The sequence below is a fragment of the Trichoplusia ni genome, chromosome 9, assembly GCF_003590095.1.
Source record: "Trichoplusia ni isolate ovarian cell line Hi5 chromosome 9, tn1, whole genome shotgun sequence".
NCBI lineage: Eukaryota > Metazoa > Arthropoda > Insecta > Lepidoptera > Noctuidae > Trichoplusia > Trichoplusia ni.
The window spans coordinates 10,418,153-10,445,218 of record NC_039486.1 but is presented as its reverse complement, the minus strand read 5'-3'; the positions used below and the strand labels follow the sequence as shown (position 1 = coordinate 10,445,218).

General features: G+C 34.3%; 1 protein-coding gene across 5 annotated transcripts in view; it reads left to right on the top strand.

The window, feature by feature from the left end:
* The window catches only part of LOC113497308 (potassium voltage-gated channel protein Shaw-like), a 77,048-nt gene extending 56,948 nt beyond the window's left edge, over window positions 1–20,100 (top strand). For 2 of the 5 annotated variants that reach the window (XM_026876806.1, XM_026876805.1), the window contains 7 exons: window positions 774–984; window positions 8,040–8,157; window positions 13,763–13,957; window positions 15,652–16,332; window positions 17,436–17,571; window positions 17,814–17,933; window positions 19,584–20,100. In XM_026876806.1, the coding sequence (XP_026732607.1) occupies window positions 776–984; window positions 8,040–8,157; window positions 13,763–13,957; window positions 15,652–16,332; window positions 17,436–17,571; window positions 17,814–17,933; window positions 19,584–19,984 (1,860 nt within the window). In that variant the 5' untranslated portion in view covers window positions 774–775 and the 3' untranslated portion in view covers window positions 19,985–20,100. Of the gene's footprint in view, window positions 1–773; window positions 985–8,039; window positions 8,158–13,762; window positions 13,958–15,651; window positions 16,333–17,435; window positions 17,572–17,813; window positions 17,934–18,692; window positions 19,267–19,583 lie in introns of those variants that run through there. The other 3 variants (XR_003400888.1, XM_026876807.1, XM_026876808.1) reach the window with 3 other exon arrangements.
* Window positions 20,101–27,066: the final 6,966 nt, after the last annotated feature.

Here is a 27,066-nt window from a genome sequence, read left to right as displayed (position 1 = left end):
TGTTTTATCACTACTCCGTCTTATTTTAACATGTTTTAACAACAACTGAAATAAAAAACGTTACATACTGCCTATATTAATAGATATGGTAAAATAATCATAAACCTCTCCTTGACTGACCTGCTTTTCGAATAGGATCTACAATGCGTATAAGTTCTTACAAACAATGAATGAAAAATGGAGTATTGAATATTGTGGCTTGATGTATGACGTCATGTATCGTATTGATATTAATGTTGTCGTGTAGCTGGCTTCAATGTCTAGCTCCTGTCATGTCAATGAACTGTCTAGCGTTATGCCAGCCTGGTTGCCTGAGAGACAATAAAAAATGTCTGAAATGTTTTGGGAATGTCTGTGAAGCTTACGGTCCGCATTCAACAAAATAATATTATTTTAAGCTTCCTCAATGTTGATAAAAATCGATTAAAATTTTTGGTGCATGCAAAACTAACTATGTTATATAAAGTTTAAGTAAGATAAGTTAATATAAGATCTTGTTTGTGAGGTGGATGCCGTCATAAATGCTTTTGCATTTGATTTTTTTTTGGTTCAAACCAAAGGAGATCTCAGGAAATAAATATACTTACAATGGCTGCTTCAATCTAACCAACTGCTATGATACTAGTCAGAGGTTCCAAAATAAAAAGAATAATCCTCACAACAAAGAGGTAAGGTGTACAATAACATTAAAGAAATGTACCATGCAACCTCTAACTTGTGTCGTATAACTCAACCATACTTTTCTGAAATCTAATCAGTTTCTTATCATACAGAAATGAATCTCCTCAACATGGACGCGGAAAACCGCGTTGTCCTCAATGTGGGGGGGATACGTCACGAGACGTACAAGGCGACGCTGAAGAAGATCCCGGCCACTCGGCTCTCCCGCCTCACGGAGGCTCTCGCCAACTACGACCCCGTCCTCAACGAGTACTTCTTCGATAGGCATCCTGGAGTCTTCGCACAGGTTCTCAATTATTACAGGTAAGTTCGGAGAACTTGTCATTTCACATTGCAACCGTATTATTAAATCCCAGGTTTCCACCCTTGTCACCCAAATGAATCAAAGTCAAAAGATAAGCAACGGTTGACACTAACCCATTTTTGTTGCATGTTTCTTTTAGTTTATTCATTTGGATCCCTCAATGCACAGGTGTTTTAGTTTCTCTTATACTCAATAACTTGGCAAATCTTCAGTCATCCAATCTTGGTTGATACAAACCTATTTAATCATTTTCTACCTTTTGGATTCAGAAGTTACTCTTGTTTTATTTGAACATCATTAATTAGTCCTCTACGTGAAACGACAGCCGAGTATTTGCCGCCGACGATCCCCGGGCAAAGCGTTTGCAAGTGTGATTCATTGCATTGTAGTTGTCCCTCTACAAATGACTTTATTTTTTGAAACACAAGGATAATGTTGCTTAGTGAGCGAGGCGCTTTTTGTATAACTATTGGTTAATTGTATAGTACAGTATCAGGTAATCTGTCTAACCAAGACAGATTACCTGATATATAAAGTAGGTATATAAATTTCATAATTTAAAGGAAAATGTGTATTCGTCCAATATATATAGCTTCCATAAATATTTGATTAGGATCATTATTATTAAATTGTATAATGAGCTTTTATGAAAGATCTTCCCATTGGCATGAACAGGGAGAGCTTTGTGAAAAAGAAAGAACTTGTAATAACTGATGTTGTATTTTCTTTACCTTTAAGTTTATTTTTACGCAAATCTTTCCTTGGAACCTTCACGCTTTTGACATAGGTGTTTTGTTACAAATGTATTATAAACCTTATTCCGCATTAAACAAAACAAAACGGAGCTTAAAGAGGAAATTACGTCCTTTTCAAATTCTTATTTCGTACCAAAAATACTGCCACAAGCTTTATATTTTATTTTTTGTTTTAGCATAGAGGGGAACAATTTGATTTAATATTTTTATCGATGAAATAAAAATAACGATATCTAAGTATATTTATAACTTGGGCTGAATATAGGTACCGTATTACTATTAAAATAGTAAAAAAATATGTATTATTTGTACTTTTTAAAGTGAATACGAGTATCAAAATATGGTATTAAAATTAGTGGTTTTAGTCATGCAAAGAACTTATCGGTCACGAATATCGGACAATTTTAACCACGTTTAGCTTTTAATAACATCGCCCAGATCGCTTATCATAGTTATTAAATCTCGACTGCAATATCAATAGATAAGAATGTAGGTAAACAACGAAAACACTGTAAATTTTTTTTATATCAATTTCTATCAAGCAGTTTTTTCCCCACGTTTTATACACTAACTTTTTTTGTTTCTTTGCATGTTTGTTTATTTGTCGTCCCGATAAGATAGCAGGCTAACATTTTCAGGGTAGTTTCAAACCCGATGACTTTAATTGGCAATTTACAATTATAAAAAGGGCTGGACCGATTTCGATAAAATTTGAATGGAGTGACAATTAAAAACAAGAGTTTTTTCTCTTTTTTAATCTACCATTATTTTTACCAACATGTAAACTCAAAGCTCTTCCATTGTTTCATTTAAATCGATTCAAGAGAATAAGAATAATAAGATCGTAATTATTAAACTTAATATCGATATCATACGACATCGTTCACCTCTAGTCGTGAATAGGCCATGAGATTTCTAAATGCGATACACCACAACGTTTAGCGACATTGACATTTTCAGACAAAAGAGATTTAATACAAATGTCAGACATTTTGTGTAATGTAGTCTAGACTTAGCATTAAGTTCTTTAGGTAAGCAAGCTCTTTAGGTCAATCTGAATTTTAGATCCTAATTTTCTAACGTTATGTCTTATTTTTTTGGGTTCCTTCATCGAAGGAGACGTTATTTTCCGAAACCTCTGCTGTCTGTCCGAATATCTGGCACCAGGCCACATTTCATGAAACTTGATGTATGTACCTACAGTTGAAATTTTAACAGATGGTGTACTTTTCTCTCTCTCTGTTTAGACTATAAAAACAAATAACAAAAATTAAAACTAAGAAATTGTTAATACAGACGCAAAGACGGGGGCCGACCATTTTTTGAACGTATAAATTTTTAAAGACTTTTTACTAAACCCTGAATGTTGCCGGGCCTACTCGCACTTGACCAGTTATTTTTGTTCATCATTTCAGCAATATTTTATTTGATGAAGCTACTTGAGTCCATGACTCTTAAAATCTCAATATAGCTAAGAACAAGTTCTCATGGCAGTAAGTTTGGGTACCTACTTTATATTCTAATGAAAGTGCCTAAATGGACACTTTATCAGCTTTCATCTCTTCTTCTGGATTTTCATGGACATCGTTACTTATAAAGTCAGATGGAACTTCTAAATTGAAACTTGGATAAGCTGTAATAATTATTATACCATCTACTATTTTGTCTTTTGTTTCTGCAATTTCATTTACTAGCTTTGGAGCTATATCTATGTGTATCCCCTTAATAGGTGTCTTATGGACTACAATATTATTGTTGCTAGCTAACTGCTTCCTATCATTACAATTCATCGTATAATTGTCGTCTACCAATATCTTTCTGATAGCAGGTCTCTATGGCTCAATAAAATTTTATGACTCTGGTTCTCGCATAACTAAGAGCGTCGTTTCTGCGTTCTAGCTTCAATTTCAGGTTCACAACTGCAGATACCTCCTGGGCATTGCATGTGTGCATAAATTAAGACGCGAAACCTAGAAATTTAGTTTTTCTTATGATTAAGAAACTTGTCACCATTTATTTCCTAGATTCATTTTCATTGCTCTGTATGGAATATCGATTCAGCATCATAAAAGTATTACAAATGATTCTAAAGTAATTAAAAAAGAAAAGTAGCTTATTATCCTCTCGACTCTGCTGACTACACATTTGTTCACCAAAGGAAAAAGATTACAATGATAAATGACTTAACAGGGATTTGATATATTGCAAAGATATTTAAGCTAACATAACGAGGTAGGCCCTTAAATCCTTTCAGATATTCGGATCTCCCTCAAATATGTGCTAATGTGACCTCGAAAAATGGACTGAATTTCTTCAATAGTTTTTGGTAAACGTAGGTTGTGGTTTAACTTAGAGGGATCCAAATTTTCCAAAAACCCGCAAGGGATGTCAACCGCAGTATTTGGGGAGGGTTTGTGGTCAACAGCCAAGAGGCGCCTCTAAAGGCTCGACATATGAATTTTTCTGTAACACATTGTACAAAGAGGCGACTGTGGCCATAGCGGTTGTAAACGAAGAACAAAATTATGTTCTGGAATTTTCTGCGTGATATTTTCGAATTTAGAAAAAATCTGGCACACTGAAATTTTAATAAAAACACGCAAATCCAATCCATATAACTGAATATATTTTAATTGAAAATGTGATCTTGCTATTTGTAAAAATTACCTCTCAGAATTGGTTAGTAATGTCAGGCTTTTCGGTAAGTTTGTTACTAAATCATATGCTATAGTCGACGATAAATCAATATCTACAAAACATAAAGTAACATTAATCAATCTGAACCATACCTAAAGGGTTTGACCCAAAATCATCTGAAACTCCAAGTTTTGTGAAGTTAGAGCTTATCAGTAAAATTAATTTCAGTTCAGCACTTGAAATGATTGTTAAGTGAAAAACGTTGACTGCTATAGAGGAATGGACTTCAGGAGTTTAGGTGATATTTGCTTATGCTGTTAATTTGAGAGGAAAGAAAATCTAAATCTCCTTTAGCCTTTTTTCTGCAAAAATTGTAGGATTTTTTTATTGTTGGATTTGTCGAAGACAAAAAACATACACAGTAAGGTAGAATATATTACTCGACGTATGCGAATATAAAATAATCTAAGTATGTAAGAACAATATCAGCATTGGCTTTTTTTACTGATATATCAATTCAAAAGCCTACACATCATATATATCAAACGTAGAGTACGCGACTTAGGCAACGTATGTCATCATCGTCTTGTCACCATTATCGTCATCAGCTTGCTAATTTAGCTATAGGCAATATTATCCTTTTTACCACATTCCAAACCATACTTAATTTGTATCACATTAACTTAACTTAATGTCACTATTCTCCCTGACAGTAAATCAATCAACAAATTCACAGATGTAGGCACAACAAGTCTGAATTATGTCTTTAAATTCTAAATACCATTTCAAAGTCAGCCGGAGTAAACAGACAGTCTGATAGACAGACGTCTGTTACTTACGAACAGAGATTTTGTTTCTTAAAACAGTGACGAATGGTGTGTTACAGTTTTTAAATGTATTGCTGAACAATTTCATTTACTCTGTCTTGAAAGCTGTGCTTTAAAAATAATAGTTTTCGAGTACTAATTTGTTGCTATGCAAAAGTCAAATACTTAAGCAAACATTATCTTTTAAATATTTTAATGTGTTACGTCAGAGGCACTTAAAATGGATGTAATTTTGGTTGACCTAAGTTAAAATGAATCTGGGATGATATACACTTATAAAATAAAAATACTTATCAACAAAAGTTATAAATATCGAAATACTATGAACAATTCAACAGATAGGTATACAATTTTAAACCTGTTAAAACGATTACTCAGTTAATCCACGAAAATTAATTTAGTAATTCAAATTTATAAACGCTAACCTAAAACCCAGGTCTGCAAAATAGAACTCAATGAAATGTTACAACTAAGTTCAAAAACCTATTAAAACTTGCGATCCCACGAGAATTATACATTGTTCGCTATACATTGATCGTCACATATGCAACATTCTCCGTTGATATGGACAGTGTAGGAAATGGATTCTACATCCAGCGAACAATCTAACAGCTTGTCAGAAATGGAGTTCAAACTAACAATAGTGCAGAGTTTTGAATTTAAATCCATTTCTCTATTTCATGTCGTGGTCAAAGTTATGTTTGATATTCGAGTTAATGATAATGTTTTGAGTTTGTTATTTAGTTATTGAATGATGAAATATTAATATTAAGGACTTTTTCAAAATAATGTTATTTTACATTCTGTGGATTTTTCAGTTTGTTTGTTTCGGATGTATTACCTATTCTTTAACTTTTTGTGGCTATAAATGATAATTGTATATTTTTATCAACATACAGTAGTGTAACATAATATAGTAACCTTTTCACTATAGCTTAAGGCTATGTCTCTTTCCATTCTATTTGGATTTCATTCAAAAGGATGTTCGCCCTAGCCTACCGTTTCAAACGCCTCCCCAAACTCATTCAAACCATGCCCTACACCACCTGGAAGCAGGAAACGCGGTAGCTTTCAAACCATCTCAGCAGCGCGTCTTAGGCCAATTGACACAATTGGTGACATCCATCTGCCGGCATCCGTTGTCTGGTGACCTTATACCAGCACTTGCTGCTGATATAACCCACCCTATCCTATTTTAACCTGGCCGAATTTTCCCGATGTCAGTAACCCCTTCCGATATAGGTTACTAGAATAAAAAATGTTGTTGTGCATTTCGGACATCTCATAGGCGAATAAGAGCGTGAAAATAATTGGTGCACGAAACTCGAACCTGCACTCAAAACTCTAGCTCCACCAGTACAACAAATCGACATACATAAGAATACTTTCAGGAATATTTTATCGTGTAAAAGGGTGGTTTTGGAAGAGAATTTATTGCTGAAACTCGTTACGGTAAAAGACGGAATAAATAACAAAAATAGACGGCTTAATGTGTGAATACGTACATTATGTACCAAGAAGCCAATGGAAATTCAGAATTGAGATTAAGTTTCTGAAATGTATCTTTTGAAGGATTCTATTGGATTTTTCTAAAGCCCTACATTTATCATTGCCGAAATAGTCACAGGATTTATTTATTGGGGTATATTTTTTTTAAGAAAAAAGTCGTGCTTCTGCTTGATTTGAAATTATTTGTAAAAATCTACCGTACAATATTTAGCGAAATTGGGAAAAAGTCGTCTCATCATTGAATAAAAGATATTAAACCATAAAAAAATACCTTGTTAAATAAAATGAATATCAACATGATATAAAATGTAGTATAAGTCAAGAAACGAAACTTATAGACTTTTAGTTATTTTATTTCCAGACACTACCGTTTCAGGTGAAAACCTGGCAGATCCCATTGTAGGCAAAGTGCTTTATGCTTTTATATATCTACATTTTGAGCATGTAAGAGAAAACCAAACAGAGCTTCTAAGAATACGAAATATAAGAATATAGAAGACACAATAAACAACTTTCCCGATGATAACAACAAAACAAAAAAAAAATGTTTTCAATAAAAACCCGTTTTTAGATTCATCATATTTTTTCGGCTAGACAAAAAACATTTCTCTGAAGCCCGTTATTTTCGCGTGTTCCATAAATCACCCAATCGACATAACGTTTCCACTCTCAACTTTCATAAATCCGTCGTTACCGAAAAAAAGTCAGAAAAAGATGTCTGAGTAGCGATTACCCTTTGTCCTCAGCCCAATTAAATGGTACAAAAATGTTCATCTATCATCCGCGATCAAAGGTACATGTGTAAGCCCTTACGTTAACAATCCTTTTGTTATTGAAATGTATGGAAATCGGATACCCTTTCGTAATTGTGCTAGTGGAATCATGTTTTTCCTGTCGATCCGTATGTTCACTGTCTGTTACGAAAAACTCCGTTTTTTCCCGCGTTCGTTTGTATTTATTTGCTTGTTGATATAGGAAGCGAAACTTCGATGGCCGGTGCCATGTTGTTTTTAGCAGATGTGTAGAGAATTTGATAGCTGGAAATGTAAATATGGAATATCCGTTACGAGTTATGAATTAGTTTGGTTAAGGAAAATAACTTGTTCTTTGGAAAATGATCATATATGATACATTTTGATACAGATTTAAGAATGAAATTTTATCATAGTGAAAGATGATACGGGCAAATTGTAAAACAGTATGGCTTCTAACCGGAATAGGATCAATTCAAATCGCATTAGAAAGAAAATGCATTTCATCTTTGGTGAAGGAAATAAAAATATCAGTGGAGGACAATTTACGTAACCATATTTATCCCCTGTGCAGAACCGGCAAGCTCCACTACCCTACGGATGTGTGCGGGCCACTCTTCGAGGAGGAGCTGGAGTTCTGGGGGCTGGACGCCAACCAGGTGGAGCCCTGCTGTTGGATGACGTATACACAGGTAAGTAAACGTCATACGCAAATTCCAATTTGTTGTGCTTCGTGAAAGAATTAAACGAAGAAAATATTCAAAACTTTAGGTTCGTATTCGAAAACCGGTTACCCATCTGATAACCGACCGTGTCAAGCGTAGCTTAACCTGCGATCGATCAACTTGTGCTTCTGATAACAATGCCAAATTCCTAGCAGCCCATACAAGCTTCACTAATCAGTATCTTGTATTTGCAAACATACCAATATTGACTGAATGTACTAATAATGTGCAGACAGGTCATGCGTGTGTTAATTAATATCACAAACAATAGCTAGCGATGACCTGCCGAGCGTACCAACGGAATATGTAATTATTTGTGTAACGTTGCAAGCAATATTGTTTGGCAGTATACCTAAATGCAAGGTAGACTGTAAAGTACGTACTAGGGTAGAAATAGAGACACGGTGTTCTTTAATTGAAGAAAATGGATTATGGTTTAGAATTTAAATGCGTTATTTGAATTAAGTCATCATTAAATTATAATGAACTAGCTGTTGCCCGCGACTTCGTCCCCGTGGGTAGAAGATATGAGTTTTGATTTATACCCGCCGTGTTTTCCACATTTTCCATTGTATCTTCGCTCCTATTAGTCGCAGCGTGATCGTTTATAGCCTAAAGCCTTCCTCGATTAATGGTTTATTCAACACAAAAATATTTTTTTCAATTTGGACCAGTAGTTCCTGAGATTAGCGCGTTCAAACAAACAAACAAACTCTTCAGCTTTATATATTAGTATAGATTATTTATTTAGTAATGGTTAATGGTCACGAGTATTTATCGGGATTACCCGAATAGTTCGGGACCCAGCCGGAGTCCTTAATCATGAGCTGACGCGGCGGGGTTGCCAGTTGGACTGATAGGCTATCGCGATAAATACTCGTAAGTAAACAAGTATTAAATAAACAATAAAGTTATGAATCCGAATGAGGTATCTAAGTAATTATAACAATACGATGTTAATGACATTGTGTTGACCTCGAAATGATTTTAGACAGAGCTTTATGATGACGGTGATGATGCTGTTGATAAAAATACAAATGACAATGATATAGCTTACAATGGTCGAAAAAAGTGGTTAAAAGCGAAATCACATCGACAAGAAAATACGAAGACCTCAAAAGATAATTCTGAGTCCAACGTGATTGTTTGATAACTTCCAGTAGACAGTAGTAGCCTCACTGCTTTTAAGTTCCAATTGCAAACACTAACTCAGTCTGACCAAGTTTTCTAAAGATCTTATGACTAACAACTACTACTAATTTAAGAAGAAATGAAGCAGGAATAAGATTTTCTGTTGCTCAGTTGTTCGAAGTATTCACCTATTTGCACGTATTTTTGTATGTAAATGTATACATTATATCGTAGTACAAATTGAAACGGAGAAATAAATTAACTCTATAATTAGTATTATATCTATAGATTAAGATTATAAAGCACAAAAACTACTGGTCTAATCTGAAATATATATTTCAGTGTTAAATAGCCCATTTATTACGAAAGGCTTTCTCTTTGATAATAAACAACAAAAAACGGAGCAGAAATTTAATGAGCATGTAATAGAAATGAATAGAAAATGCTTACACTCTAAAACTACACATTCAATTTAAAAAAAAACCAAACATATGTTCATAGCCACGCGGATAAATTCGTGAGCACAGCTCGCGAAAATACTAAGGTAGATCCAAACAGCATTAGTTTTAGCACAACAACAAGGAGTCAAAATAAAAAATATTATTTAAAGCCTCAAACCAACGGCTGATAATAAAAACAATTTTAAAGTACCAAACATTTTAAAACATGATTCATATGAAACGGAAGATTTCACAGCTAGTAAATCAGGAGTCATAACCGTTACTGAGCCACGTTGGAGCTATGTTAAGAATTCCTGACAGCATCCAATGCAGTGAAGCTAATAACTCATGAATATGCTAACCAGATTTTATCGAGACTTCTTGAAGAGTTTTAAACTAGATATCTTCTGTAAATACGTCATTTGAGAGCGGAGAAACAAGTTTGGTTCTAGCGATTGTACATTTTTATCGTGAAAACGTATTATTATTTTTCTTGACGATTGTACATCAAAAAATCAGATATACGAAAATATTAAGGCTGTTGAAAATATTGCTCAAAAATCTTAAATATAGGTACCAAAAATAAATGTTAACGGGTCCTTCAACAAACAGAAACAATTAACAACATTTTTGAATGTAGGTTTCATAGATTTTTTTTTCGCCCGAACGGTAGTTTACCGTGGAATATGCTGACCGCAGGCAATATTTTTTTAATTCAAATAAACCATTTTTTCCCTTGGTAAGTGGAACCAGAATAGTTCAAATTTTCGTACAATTATTTTTGCATAGGAAAAAATATATTGCAAGTGTTTCTAAGGCACTGACATTGCGCTTCCTAGTTATGTGGAAAGTATAAGCATTTCTTTTCCGATGATTTTCTATTCAGAAAACCAAAGTTTCCTCGTTTGCGCAGATACGTAGTCCTTCTAAACTATAACAAATGGCTTTTTGGAAAAGTTTAAAGTTTTGAACATGCTGGGTGGCAGTTAACTTAAAACTTTATGTGAATAGTTGTAAGATTCAATTTTCAGTCTGTAATAATAGTCTTCTTGAGACACAAAAATATATGTATAATTTATTTTAATCATACAAGTACAATCTGCAGTAGTAGGATGGACACCGTTTACTAATAAATCAAGATGATTGGTAAAATAATAAATACTGTGGTATCTAATGTCTTCATCACAAAATGAAGTAAAAAAAAAATTACTAACCTAAACTTTTCATAGGATGAAAAACCTAATAAAATACTTTAGTTTCGATAGCCGCCGCTATTCGCAGTAAAAAAGATGACAAGCCTTTAACGAGGCGGACGGAGTTAAGTTACTTTTTGCCCAAATTACCTAATTCTAGCAAGAAACCGTCAATCAGTTAATCTCTATTATGGGTTAGTTACAAGAAATACAAGCCTATTTTAGAACCATTTTCTTCGGCTAGGATTAATTGTGTAGATTATTTTCAGTAAAATTCTGTTTATTTAAACATTATTTTAAGTCACAGATTTTTTGTGAAATCTTCTCGTGCAACGACGATTTCTCAACCATTCTAGATATTTCTTTCTGAAATAATATTTAAATGTAAAAATCTGTGCAGGAAGAAAATTTCTGAAATAAAACCCTCCAACAGTAGTGCCCGTCACAAATGTTTCCACATCACCATATAAACGATAGCACTAAGAATTCTAAACAAAACTTTCCACTCGGAGCCATTACTATAACATTTTACACTGCGGTGCAGATACACAACATATTACAAGCTCAGTATTCCGAGTGTGCAGTTTATTGTGCAATGCAGTGTACGTGACGAATATGTTAGCATGTCATTCGGACGTGAACCGTTGGAAATGGGTTCTGAAACTAATGTTGATCTTGTTACCAACTATCATACAAATATTAGTTTTGTGGACAACTTACTTGCAGGAATAACACCAAAAACCTGCTACGAGCTTACTCGTTATTAACTAGGAAACTAGTTTAATACTCCTGATTAAAGACAGGTCAAATAAAAAAGAACAAGTTTAAAAAGATTCCAGATTATCCGTCGATAACATGCAAAGTAATTAGTTTTTAAATGAGTTTTTAATTAAAGAAGTTCTAGATTAAATCCAGGAACTTGTCGGAATCTTGAATCGACATTTTCCATTAACGCATCAAAAGCCATGAAATGCAGTTCAAAAAATCAGGACTGAAAATTCGTTGAACTGAGTTAGTCAGAATTAGAGGAAATCAATACAGCCGAGTGAACGTTAAAACAACAGATCGGGAGATATATCTGTCAGATGCAGACACGCCTGCAATTTCGTTGGGTAGCAACATACTGAATGAAATGATTTGAGTGGCACTTTGCAGTTTTCCACGTCGTTCAATGCTTGCGGCTGTGCTGGGAATGGCTGAGCCGAAGGACGTAACTTCGCTGCAACGTTGTTTGAGCACGTTCAAACACGGAGGATGCTCGGGGCAAGCGTTTATAACTTTGTACGAACATTTTTTTGCGAATGCGAAATTGGATTTCCACGTACTTCCTTTTTTGCTGTCTCGTTTCTGTGGTCGTAAGCACGACTGTCTGTAAAAAGATTACGTTTTATCGGGTTGCAAGGTTTGTTAAAGGGTGTTTTTTTATTCAATAGAGTTGCAAGCTTGTTATGAATTTTTAAATGCGGATAACCATTTAAAAATATGCATTCATCACCCTGTGTACGAAAACGTTGAACAGACAGATCGTCATGTGTATATTCACGTAGAGTACTCGTATTACAAATCAGAACAGGGACGCTTGCATAAACAACTATAATAAAAACAAAAGAAAATAAGGCAGAGTAAAATATTCCAATTACATTCCCTGTCCCGTATGAAAGTATTCCGAGGTCCTACAATGATTGCGGTATTGTATTCGCAATAATATGTATTCACGCCCCTTGTCCAATGTCCATACACAATGAATAGTATTATTGGGGAATTGACATGGGTTCGATTGCAGCAATGCTTCGAGGAAGGTTATCAGATAAATGATCAACACTGTGTTCTGTATTGTAACGACCGTAACAGGATAAATACCTAAGGCAGCTTTTGTTCTTTGGTAATTAATGGCTTGAGAGAAGATTGATGCAGAATATTTTTTGTATATGATATTTTCTTAACACGTTGTCACAAATACATATCAAAGAATAGATTTGTCACTAATTATACAAGAATAAAACGAGCTAAAATATTTTGTAGGATAACAAAAATTTTATAAAAATTTAAAATCGAAAATGTGTCAATTCTGTTTCTCAGTAAAAAGTAAATTAATCAATCTTTGAAATAATGGAAATTTCGGAATAATGAAATAAACTTGTCGAGTGGAATTTAACAACTTAATGTCACAAATAAATGGTTTTCATTAAAACCTCTTTTCCAATAATACAAGTCAGGCAAGACCGATGCATCACCGGTTTCAACTTTATCGGAAACAGAAAATAAAATATTCCAATTTCATTCCCATTCGAAATGGAAAATTCAGCTTCATTGATTGTGGGTCCGATATTTTCCTATAATTTTCGACCAATGGCACGATACGAAATGTTTTTGCGGTTCTACCCTCACATTTTATATCATGCGGAATGGAAACCTTTGTCCGATTAATTGCTTTCAACATAGATGCGAAATTAAAATCGGATTGTTCGTGTTTTGTTGAAATTTGTTTTTGTTTAACAGCGCGTAGTGCCTTTCTTTTGGGTACAAATTGGAAACTTGTAAATGATGTGTGTACCATGATTTGTATCAGTTTATTCCAATTCTAGATGCAAGAATAGTTCTTGGTATTAAATGGTTCTAAGGCATGATACATTAAGCTTCCAGGGGTTTCACACCACGGCCGTTAGTTATATTATTTGTGTTTTGAGAAAGAGACTATAAGCTATACGCTATACGCTGTGTTTTCCGCAACTGCAACAACGATACTTAAATGTGGCGGTAGGTCACCAAGTCACGTGTCATGAATTATAAATGATATTTTTCCTTCAGCATCGGGACACCCAAGAAACTCTAGCAGTCCTGGACCGTCTGGACCTCGACACGGAGAAGCCGACGGATGAGGAGGTGGCCCGCAAATTCGGCTTCGAAGAAGACTACATGAAGGGGACGGTGTCGTGGTGGCAGCACCTCAAGCCGCAGATGTGGTCGCTGTTCGACGAACCTTACAGTTCTAACGCTGCTAAGGTACCAATTATCTTACCCGATTACTCTTACACTGTTAAATGTTATCATCCCTAAGACGTTTTCTTTTTTGAGATTTTGGACATCCAGAATTGGGTATTCCTATCGATCCGATCGGTTAAACCCATGAGGGCTTTTACCCTTTACTAGAAACAACCGATATTCACAAACTACCGCGATAGCCAAGCCGTCCTGCAGCTATTTTCGAGCATCAAATTTCATGAAAGTGACACAAAAACCAAATTTAGATTTAAAAATCTCTGCAAATAGCTATACAAATTCTGTATTTTATCGACTCTTTGAAGTGAAAGTGCCACTTGGAATTCTAGAATGAATCAAAATGTAATCTTTTGAATTAATCAAGTGTAAAATATTGTGCAACAATCCACCGAGTTTCCTTCCAGCGGTGTGTTTGAATGCAAATTTATGCTAGACTAAATATTCTAATGTAGACCCTATAGGGTTGCGACAAAACCAACCAAGGCAAGTTTACGTTGAAAAAATATTTAATTTTAATGGAAATAAAAGTGCTTATAATTCAGCAGAATGGTTCTGATGTTGATCGATGTTAAGATATCGATGTTCCGCGTTTCATTATTAATAATCATTATAGATGGGTCTGTCAATTTATATTTAACTAGCTGTTGCCCGCGACTTCGTTCCCGTGGGTAGAAGAAGATGTAAGTTATGATTTATACCCGTCCTGTTTTTTTTCACATTTTCCATTGTATCTTCGCTCCTATTAGTCGCAGCGTGATGGTTTATACCCTAAAGCCTTCCTCGATTAATTGTCTACTCAACACAAAAAGATTTTTTCAATTTGGACCAGTAGTTCCTGAGATTAGCGCGTTCAAACAAACAAACAAACTCTTCAGGTTTATATATTAGTATAGATAGAACAATCTATCAGGTTGACGGAATGAGAATTAAATGAAATGAATTGAAGCAATTAATATTTATCGGGAAGTTTTTGGTGAACAGATTTTATGCTGTCTGTTTTAGAGTACAATTTCCCTTACCGTAGTTTTGCAATGATACGAATTTTATGTTAGTCGTCAATAGGTGTACGAAAACATGTCACAGTCTGTCACAGTCATATTTTATTTTTAAGTATTTCTTTTTGACATATATCCGACATAATATTCTTAAACAATGCTTGTCCTAAACAATGCCGCGTAACTTAAATCAGAATATTTTTCCGTTAATTTGTTCACCTTGACCCAATACAAAACTAAACCAACTTATTTTCACAAAATCACGAACTCCGGAACGTGCTGTCATTAACATATCTCATTACCAGCTACAAGCTTTTACCGTACCTACACCACCTTCAGCTCTTTTCCCTTCAAACAACCTTTTTAACATTTACGAAAAAAACTCCAGTCTGAATAAATACTATCATTTGGCTCGTTAACCGTTCGTGTTTTAGTAAATAAAAGCACCCTTAATTCCAACAATAAAGTCCCTGTATTTACTTTAATTATTTTTACATGAGAATGTAAACGCAGTCATTTTTATGTTTCGCTGTAGGGAAAATGGTTTTGAGAGGGCTGTTTTAATCTGTACTAGGCATTTCGAACTCTCTTAAAAAAATCATCATGTCCATTTTAAGAATTGTATGGGTTAACTGTTTTGCTGTTTTTTAAACCATATTGTTTCGTGTGATTATTTTATCTAACTAGCGTTTTTACTTTCAGATTATCGGCGTGATATCAGTGTTCTTCATTTGCGTATCAATAATATCGTTCTGTCTAAAAACTCACCCGGACATGAGAGTGCCAGTGATTAGAAACTATACAGTGACGACCGCTAACCAAAGTCAGGGTTGGGCCTTAGACAAAGTGCAAACGAACGCTCACGTGGCGTTCTTCTATATAGAATGTGTGTGTAACGCGTGGTTTACATTAGAGATCCTCGTTCGCTTCATATCGTCACCTAACAAATGTGAATTCGTCAAATCCTCCGTCAACATCATCGATTACATAGCCACCATGAGCTTCTACATCGACTTGATTCTCCAGAAGTATGCGTCACACGTCGAGAACGCTGACATCCTGGAGTTCTTCTCCATTATAAGGATCATGAGGTTATTCAAGCTCACGAGACATTCATCGGGTCTCAAGATCTTGATCCAGACCTTCAGGGCGTCGGCGAAGGAGTTGACGCTGTTAGTGTTCTTCCTGGTGTTAGGTATTGTGATATTCGCGAGTCTGGTGTACTACGCGGAGAGGATTCAGACGAACCCTCACAACGACTTCAACAGCATACCTCTGGGGCTGTGGTGGGCGCTGGTGACGATGACCACGGTGGGCTACGGGGATATGGCGCCGAAGACATACGTTGGCATGTTCGTTGGTGCTCTCTGCGCATTGGCTGGTGTAAGTATTGGCTATATTTCTTTTACTACAGAAATATTAGTTCAGACAAATATTATAGTTCAGTTCCTCTTAACTGTTAATGAAAATGATTTTTTCACCTAAAGGTACATAAATTACGCAATGTTTATATAAACGCCAGAGAATTGAAATGCTTTACTAAAGATTAATTCAAAACATAAAAATACCACAGAAGTATTAAACTAAGCTGGCCTTGTTACGACGAGGCCGCGAATAACTAGTCTTAAATAAACAGCATAGAACGCGGTGAATTGCGATGCAGCACATTGTTGCGCATATCTGCTTTCTATCTATCGTACTTGTATATTTTTGTTCCATGAATTATGGCAAAGTATTGTCTATCATAAATCCAAAAATCTAAGGTCGATATTACGTTATATTAGATTTGTAGACGCGAATAAATACTTTATTTCCGTATTCCTCTTTACCAAGAACATGTTTAAGATATAAATGTTTATTTTGGGCATTGTTTATCTAGTGTTTTGTTTTTTTCTTCGCAACTTCTCCGTTCTGCTCTTGGTGTGGGGTATTTGATAATTCATCCAATCTGTTATCCGTTTCAGCCTATTCTTCTGGTTCATAATAAACACATCATCCATCAATCTCTTTAACGTTCTCTCCTTATAAAGTAACATTAGTTTCACAACTCATATTGCTTTGTGTCATGTACAGGGTTGTAAAACATGCACATAATAAATGCGAAGGCATCCACTCGCGTGACGCTGCCGTGTCTTGTTGCAATCTGTTACGTGAAATCCATTCTCGTCCGCTGAGTTCCGTATAAATGGGCTTTGAAATAAATATCACGATGATAGAGGAATGTAGTAATGTAGATGTTCCGTGTGCTTTAATGGATTTCAAAAGTTTATTGATAAAGATAAAGTGGTGCAATGTGTAGATTTGATAGTATACAAGACGTGCAAGAGTGTGATACTTTTTAACAGAATATCCAGGCGTTCGAAGTTTTTGTAACAAATGGTTTATTAAATATGTTTAAGACTACTTTAATGAATAGCTATGATTGCTATAATTTCTTTATAGCATTGATATTGTAGATAGTAATTTGGATGTCTCCCCCAACCTAGGTGCTGACGATAGCTCTGCCCGTACCCGTCATAGTATCCAACTTCGCCATGTACTACTCTCACACGCAAGCGAGAGCTAAACTACCAAAGAAACGGCGAAGAGTCATCAACGTAGAGCCAACGAGGCCACCTATGCGTAAGTTCTGAATGGCATTAATTTGATTCACAATTAGAATTATTCGTAGGAGTGGCATCAAGAAAATTTTCACAAACTCTCTTCAAAATAACTTAGAATTTTTACAAAAAATAAAACGTGTTAAGCTTATTACGGCACAATTCGATGCTTTTTTTCTCCATGAACGTTGGAAATGTCTAAATGATTTTTGCTGTATCTTGGTTTTGTAAAATTGTAATAATATCAAATTATTATTGATTCAGGTGCCCCTGTGCCAGGAGCTCCTAACCCTCTAGCACCAGGCATGGGTCCTCAGGTAGTAAACCGCAGAATGAATGCCATCAAAACAAACCATCCTAAAGATATGATAGGACCTAACATGGGTAAGTTTAATCATAATGATAATGAGAAAATAAATGTTCATAATATTGAAGCTGTGAATACAACGCTTATAGAACATAAGTGTTAAATAATTTCACTTGGTAAAGACAAGCATGAAAGTAATGCAAATGATGAAACTGATGTAAATTTTAATACTAATAGTATTATAACCGACTCGATGAATAACTATTCATAGCTTCATAATCTCATTGTAAAACACTAAACTATGGAAACAGCCATAGCTAAACGACTGTACAAAATATTTCAAGTAACTTTGATGACAAATTTTACCAAACAAGTTTGTAATCAATCCACTCGTAGTTAAAGGCACTATAAATGTATGAAATCACGATTGTAGTAACAAAAATTTGATGGACAAATAAAAATGATTGGCGTTTTCACTGTAATAGATAAACATAATCACATTCACTGATGAATAAAACAAATGATATACATCATACAATTGATAACTAACATAATACTGAACTAAATAAGCATAATATTGCAACTTGTATGTGGCTCGAATGACGATGATAATAACTTTGAAAACCAAAGTCTTAGTTAAACCAAAATAGAAACCTTACATATTATTATTATACTTACCCTTTGTAGAAGAATAGCTCTCGGTGAAGTTAAGAATCGAGCAAAACTAAATTCATTATTTAAAAGTTTCGAAGTTATTACCAATGTCGTTCGTAATATAAATACTAATAAACTAGTCACGTGACTAACAGTAGCTTATGCAATGTAATCCTCCACAGATGGTGATCGTAGCGAGCTAGAGGCTATGATCCAAACGACACCAAACAACTGCAAAAGAAAAAATTTAAACATGCTTTAGAAAGCATCACACAACGCCGTTGGAACCGAATGGGCTTTCTATATCGCCTGCACACTCGGATTTAGCTTACAGGAATGCTAATATATCTTTAGTCACTAACCAATCATTACCATTGTCATTATCATGTATGCACACGGCAGTATCTACAAGCAGCACAGGATCCACCGTCTAGGTCCCTTGCTTCGAGGGATGAAGGTTCGGGAATTTGTATATGATCTGTGTTTGTACCCCGAACTTTTTGCTTCGCTTCCAAAGTTGATGTTGTTGTAGATTTATTTTTATTTGGTATCGAATTTCTTGTTTTGGTATTTTCATTTTGGCAGTATTCGTGTTCGCTTTTTAGTCGATTTTATAGAATTTTTGTTTGTACTCCTGTATGGTTTAGATATTGAATATTCAATGTGTTTTCAGGCAACAACCACACACCTCCACCACCACTAAATAATCAAACCAAAACAACAATTGAAGTTTCAAAATCACAGCCCGACACATCGGTACACTTTAGAGAACTTTACACTAATATAACACTAACACAGTGTCGTTTATGCTTTTCTAAATGTTCTAAAAAGTGTTCGTTCTTAGCACTTGTTTACTGTCTTGTGAGAGTATGTCAATGTTATTCCGTTCTTGTACAACTAATTTTTACTATTCTCATAATTTGTCTGTGTGTTTTAGACTAAAAATATAATCGTCTTTTTCTATGAGTTTCCCAATAACAAGCATGCTAATGCATGAATGTGAAGTTAAATTTTCCCTTTGCGGTACTCCAACAAAAGTAAGCAATATTAACGATGTACTTTATTCCCAACAGTTGCAACTTTGATGCCGGGAATGGATCTCTCGGTCACGACTCGACTCTCGCCGAGCCCACAAGGCATGAGTCCTGCTCTCGCGATTGCGATCCCTATGATGAAATCAGTGAACATAGTACCGGCACAATGTTTCGACAATATGGCTTATCATAGCGAAAAATCTGAAGAAAAAGATGACGTTAACAAAGAGAGTAAATCAATCAGCCGTCAAGAATCTGTAGACAGTAACAACACCGTGAGAGTGATGAACTTCAAAAATGACATATTCATGGATAAAGGGAATGAAGAGAAGTCTGATGCTCGTACTCCTTTGTTAAGAGATCACAAGATTGAATCGTTGGACGAAACAAAGTTAAGGGAAAATAAGACGGAAAAGAGGAAATCGTCTGCTTCGACATAACATTAATATAACGACCAATAGTGCTAAGAATGTATTCAAAATTTTATTGCAGTGATGATAAACGATAAGATAGAGGACAACAATTTCGAAGAAACGAAGATGGGAATACAAACCAAGGAAGAAAGATTTGTCAGTGACGTTGATCGTGACACGAGTTTGTTGAAAAACAAGAATCTCTCATAGAAAATAGTCGACGATCTCAAAGACAACAAAAATATGACAAATTCAATCAGTATCAGTTAAAATAGTTGTATAAACGCCTTTATGAAAGCAGTTACGAATCTATATAAGATGATAATGAATAATCAGCATTGATGTAATGTCTTTTACTCGTAAGTGCATTCAAGGCCGTGATAGATTTAAGATAGTTAAGTGTTTACAGCACTTATTAACATTTTATAACACATACGTATATTAGAATAGCTGCTATCACAATCTAGAAAATTATGTAAGCCAGCGACCAGTATACATAGGCCCCTTTGAACTGTCTCCTGCATACCCATAGTCCTGACCGCGTGAGTCTAATTATACTGGTCGAGTAGTCATCGTTAATGACCAGAAAATTCGTAATCATAGTAAAGTATGTTTACTGTCCATTAGCGAAAGAGGTGAAGCTTGTTTAGGCTAAATAAAGAAATGAACTCTATTTAACAACTTTTACATCAACTTCATCATAGTTTTGAAAATGACCTAAATTTTATAGTCTGAAGTCATTACCCAAGGCACCATCTTTAGACCCTCAAATCAAACAGCCTTACTGTTTGATTTACACTAAATGACAGTCTTTCATTTTCAATAACTAAAAAGGCTTCACCTAATTTCAACTAAGGTAACGATAATTTTACTGTAAATACTAGTAGCGTTAATAATTTTGTATCTTTAACAGTTAAAATAATCACTAGACAACACATATCATTGGCACTTTCTTTCATTCTTGGTGTTATATACCTGTTTTACATGTATATAGATAAATATAAATAGCATTAAATATTCATAAGCGTAGATAGTGTTAAATAAATTATTTACTTAAATGAAGGACAGTTTTGCTATAATTTGTTTTATGTTTGGGATATTATGATTACCGAGCCTACCTAAGAATTAAATCTTGACTATTTCAGCCCAATTTCAAAGAATTTGTGGCGGATTTCTCGTAGACGCTTTGCCTTTCATGGCTGTGTTACAAAAACTTCGTATACTTCAGCAGAATAATAATGGCCTCTAAAAATATACATCTGACTTTACTCCCTAGTTCTTTCTATATTTTTTAACGTCAATAAATGTCGTTTTGTTTCGGTACTTCCCGTGACTTCAAATTATACATACATACATTCGAACGGTTTCTGTTGACGTTAACTATCATGGAACTGTTATTTGGCTAGAAGGGCTAGTATGAATAGAGGAATAGCAAATGATTACACTCTACATTAAAAATGATATTTGCCATTGTTCCAAGGCACAAAAATCACCTAATTATTGTTCATCTTTGCGTGTCGTTCCAGCCTATATACGTCTCACTGCTGGGCACATTCCTCTTTCCAAATAAATAAGGTTTGAGCATTGATCACCATGCTAGTCCACTGCTAGGTTTCCTCACGATGATTTTCCTTCACCGTTTTGTCGGATAGTATAAAAACCAGCTATGAAAGGGTGTCAAAACAACGAGAACACACTGAGTGGGCTCCTATTTAATTTATGCGTTGCTTAGCAACCTACTTTAGTTGTTTTTTAATATAAATTGAAAATCATGTCTAAATTCGGGGACCCTTAATATTTTATATTATGATATGATGTGGATTTCATAAAACTTCATGTGCTGGGATAATGAGTTTACTATGAGCAATGGCTGCAAATTACTAAGAAGAAATTTCAAGTTCAAAATTTCGAACGGAGTCTTTCAAGGTGGTGTGCATGGGCCCCTTCTAGAAATGCATTTTTCTCCAACGGAAACAATTCAATAGATATAGGAGACTTGATTTGAATCGTGTATGAAAGACCTTATCCATCTTATGTAACTGATCCAACATAAAATGCAAAATCATCTGGAAAGAAATCGTTACCTGAAAGGTCTAAACTAATTTGCTTATAGGAATACTCTTTCCTGGCACTGCATACTTATCAATCATATCGAAATTATACTTTTTTTGTCTTTAATTTTTGCTATACGATCTAATGTCGCATAAAAATCTATTTAACGCATCAAATGCAATAAAATTTAATGTTATTTAGATAGCACGAAGTTTTGTTACAAAATGTATTTTGTATATAATTTAAGACGTATTTAGCTTAACAATTGTATTATAATACGTACGTAATATTAGGTATGATTGTTTATAACCAACTGCTGGTAATTTTGTTAGAACATTGATTACTAAGGCCGTTTAAAAAAACCTTAGAAAAAAATGAAAGAACATTGACAATTTATCTGAAAACAATAAAATGTATTTTAATACTTACAACAAAGCCTTAGTAAAACAAAATTCAAGTAAAACAATTTAGTTATTAAATTGGGTTGAAATCGTAAAGCAAAGTAACTATCCATGCAAACTAGCATATGCTAGGATGAGTCTAAATATTCACAAATGTAACCCACAAAACCAGTTTTAAATGCGAACTCCGTTTAACTTTCAACTTAATTCCACAGTTTTCAGTTACATTTGTATTTAATAAAGCTATTTGCACGCAAACCAACCGTTGAACAATGCAACTTAATTCCCTGGCAACCAAAACTTAACAAGCCTTTACAAAAGTAACAATGAGTTAAAACAAAAGAGGGAATGAATACTACAGTAATACGTTCCCACTCTGACGCAAGTGTGCCGACAAACCTATTTGGAAATAATTTATGGCCGCGCCCCAACCTAACAAGCCTACACTTTGGGGTATTCATCATCTATGTTGTTAAAATTCATATAAATTGCCTCGCGGCCCTCCATAACTGAGGGATGTGCCTGATGCTACGTGACGAGGTTTTGAATTGAATGTACTGAACATTTTGTGGATTGTGAGCGATAATTACTGTTCGCCCTGTTAGGTCGGGTATTGAACTTTACTAATTGGGGAAGGTCATATTGGTAAGGTCCTTAAATCTGTTTCTATTTACGCTTACGATTATCAGAAAGGTTTAAAAAAATAGAAGCTTAGTCCTCAATTTCAAAATCGACTTTTTTAGCAATACAAGTTGAAACTATTTTATTCCTGTATCCCAAAATAGTTTACCGTACCGTATCACGGAGGAAAGATCGACATCTCACTTTTAGAACTACAGTAAACATATCTTTTTGCCATTTTAAAGCTTCATACTAATATACATGTCTAAAGTTGAAAAGCCTACAACGATATAAAATGAAAAAAAAATATCTAATCCCAATTATAGTTTCGGAGCTTACGGCGTACAAACAAACGCTGGAACTACATTTTATTACTTGAGATAAAACATGTTTGTTACGGTATAATGTTCATATCACCCACTTAATTCTTTCTAAAGAAAACTATCTCGAAACTAACCGCGCTTCAAATAACTTTCAAACATCATAAATTCAGTTGTCGTAGCATTTTATAAACTGTTTCCATTTTCTAAGGTATCTTGAGAGTTTTCAAGTATAATTTGTTTCGCCACAGGCTAGCGTGACGGTATAAACTGTGCTTGAAAATTTTGAAATAAAGCCAAAGAAGTTAAGCCATCAGCCTGATTTGTCCACAATACGTGGCCTTGCCAAAATATACAGGTTTTGAAACTTTAATTTGGAAAGTTAGCTAAAAGCTAGGGAAATGGAATGGAAACACGCTGTGGTAATTTACTTAATGACGCAATTGATTAGACCTAATTTACCACTAATCTGTGAATTGCAATGTGTGAGAATACATCATTCTATAAGCAACCTGATGACATATTATAAAAAAAAAATACAGTTGAACAAAAAGTCAGTATTAGAAACAGAAAATAAAATGATAATTAAAAATTTAATTGTCTAAAGCGCATTACAAAAAATGCAAGCAAAGTTTCTAAATCTTACTCATAAAAGGGTCTAAGATTAAGAGCTCATGTGACACTGTTTGTTACAATTTCAATCCAATTTGAAAACCATTCGACATAACGAACAACGTTTAGCTTTATAATTTCATTTCTATTGTATGCTAATATATATGTAAATAAATTTTAAAGGCGGATTTAGAGGACCACGGACAAAAAAAAAACGTTTTGTACTTAATTCTTAATGTCTACTCAAAAATGCTATCGAAATTTCTGAGTTAGACTGATTGATATAAGTTTGGGTTTTGCACTTAAATTGTAAGTAAATAAGACATGTAAATGTCAACATGTTTAATTATAACTATTAACTAAAAGTCAGCCTATGAATGTTAATTTATAAAACTGATAATACGTTTGTTAATTAATTATTCTTATTTAATTAGTATATTTTATGTGAAAGAAATTTAGTGTACATTTTATACCTGTTTTAGAATTACTTTGAATATATATTATTAGAATATTGTTAGTAAAAATGATTTAATAAAAAAGCAGTTTACGTTCAAACTGTTTTGCTGTTTAATTAACTTTTTGAGAGTTTAAAGTATTCAAGGATATAAAATATTAAATACCTATAGTAAGACAATTTTTGTGTCTAAGTAGTTAAAGCTTATAAATGGACGATCGTTTTATAGACATCCAATTTTATTCATCTGAATTAAATATTACAGTAAAAAAATAATTTGAAAAATGGAAGTTTGAAATAAAATACAATATCAAAATATTAACTCACTAAATAAGCTGTTTTATGATTTACGTTTTGTAAAATACTGATGGTATACCAAATAACGTTTTCCAAATGAAACACAGTGTCCGCTACTGTGTCATTTTGTTTGAACTTTTGAATGAAACTCAAAGTCTTCGAACACGGTGGGACATTGTGTCTGGTTTGGAACACAACACGCAATGACGTAGGTATAAGGCTTTCACAGTGAGTAAACAGGGCTTTGATGTTATTATATAGCGTTCTATATACATATACAATTTGAACAATACAAAAACAAATTATTTGAAAATATTGTTCATTAAACATGTGGAATTATATGAGTGTTTTATTACTTTACTCCCTAATGTCATCTTAATAAAGAAGAAACAAATTGCTACGTTTTGGTGCCTTCTGGGTAAGTGAAGTATGATCCTCAAGATAAATATAAACAAATAAGAAATCACTACCTCAATCTGCCAATTTGGTCAATTTGGTCACTCTGTTTTAACTACTTACTACTAAAAAAGAAGAGTCATTCTCCAAATTTTATTGAAATCGGTTATTATTAAAGGTTTAAAAATAAACTTCAAAATAGAACGAGAATCTATACTTTTTTGAAATAGCTGAAAACATACCTTTACAAAAATCGACGACCATCAGCCAGTCTTGACTGCAACATCGCCAGAACACTGAAACAATGCAAAAACATGGAGAAATGGGATTAATTCAAATTTCCCTTGTACCTGTTCCTACCAGGGTCGCGATAAACAACGGTAATATCCCATTAAGTGGTTATTAAACCGACTGTGGACCCCGATATAGTGACCTTAATAGCTTATATTGTTAGTTCGCAATACAATTTGAATATTTAATGTAGGTCCGATATGGGAATAACGATAAGATCCCAACTCTTTAGAGAGTTCAAATTGTGTAACTAAATAAAGACGTGGTTAATTTTAAAGATCTACATGTGCCTTGAGGGACCCTCGATAACAGTTAATTTAAAACTGCTACTTGCTCTCTTAGTACTGCCATCATATACTTCTACTGCCTACTGTCCTGGGATTAAGGTTGGAGAGGGGAGTCTGCCTGCTGCTGCTGTATGAGTAGGAGAAAGGGAAGAAGAGACGTAACGCCTTGGCGGCTTATTTTCTCATAAAGATAGAGATAAAGATATTTTTTTTCGCAAATATGGGTACAGTACAGGTGACACAGATACATTTTAATGGTTCAGCCATATTTTACCATAAAAGCATAAAGAGATGTTACTTCAAAAAACTTAAGATTAAAATGTCTCCTTTACTTTAACCAAGAACACATATCATCATCATCATCATCATCATCCACAGCCTTTATCCTCCCACTGCTGGGCATAGGCCTCCCCTTTTTCGTGCCAATTTCTACTATCCTGTGCTAACCTCATCCAGACTCGACCCGAGACCTTTATAATGTCATCGACCCATCCTAAATGATCGTTTATGAATTACATAAAGAAGCCGTAAACAGATGCTTTTCAGCACACAGATTACGCAAAAATATCGTCTATTCTCCGCATTCAATAAAACCTCGTTTATTCAATCTGTAGTCAATCACTTGATGACAAATTGAGTCACAACTAATAATATGTGCGTAACAAAGAAATATTGCGGTAATGCGTGACCAAAACTGACAGTGATGGATCCTTTTGAGGTTCGCGTCGCTACAGGAACGATGATCAAAAAGAACTGTGTAAATAAACTTGTATAAAATAGGTGCTTAAAGAGATAAAGTGCAAGGCAAGAAGGAGGTAAAGGGAAAATTTTGACTTCTTTACACAATTATTGGCAGCAAAAGATTAGGAATGGTACTAACTTTTAATAAGCAGGGAATTTTATTTGACAAAATACCCAATATATAAGGTTATGTTGGCAGACAAAAGATAAGATTCTTTTTTATATCTTTACGTTGTCATCGAAATGTACAAAGTAATGCATATTAATTAATTTAACCTTACAAACAAAAAATAAACGTTCAACTTCGCTTCACTTTATCTAAGTTACAATATTCTTCATATCCTCAATTTGAATGGATTCTAACCGATTAAAGAACTCTACATTATCATGATAATATATGGCGTGAAAGTGCCAACATTTCCCTAAACTATCTCCCGGCCTGCATCCGCGACGAGCCATCTGCCGATAATAACCACTTATGTCAGCAATCTTCTTTAGCAAGAACTTATATCAGGACCGATAAACAAGTGAGCGTCTATAGCTTTTTGATCGAAGGCATTTTAGTTGAAAGGTTTTTGAAAAATCAAATTCAAATTGTAGAGAATAAGAGGCCTAAGTAAGATTTTTGAAGTAGTGG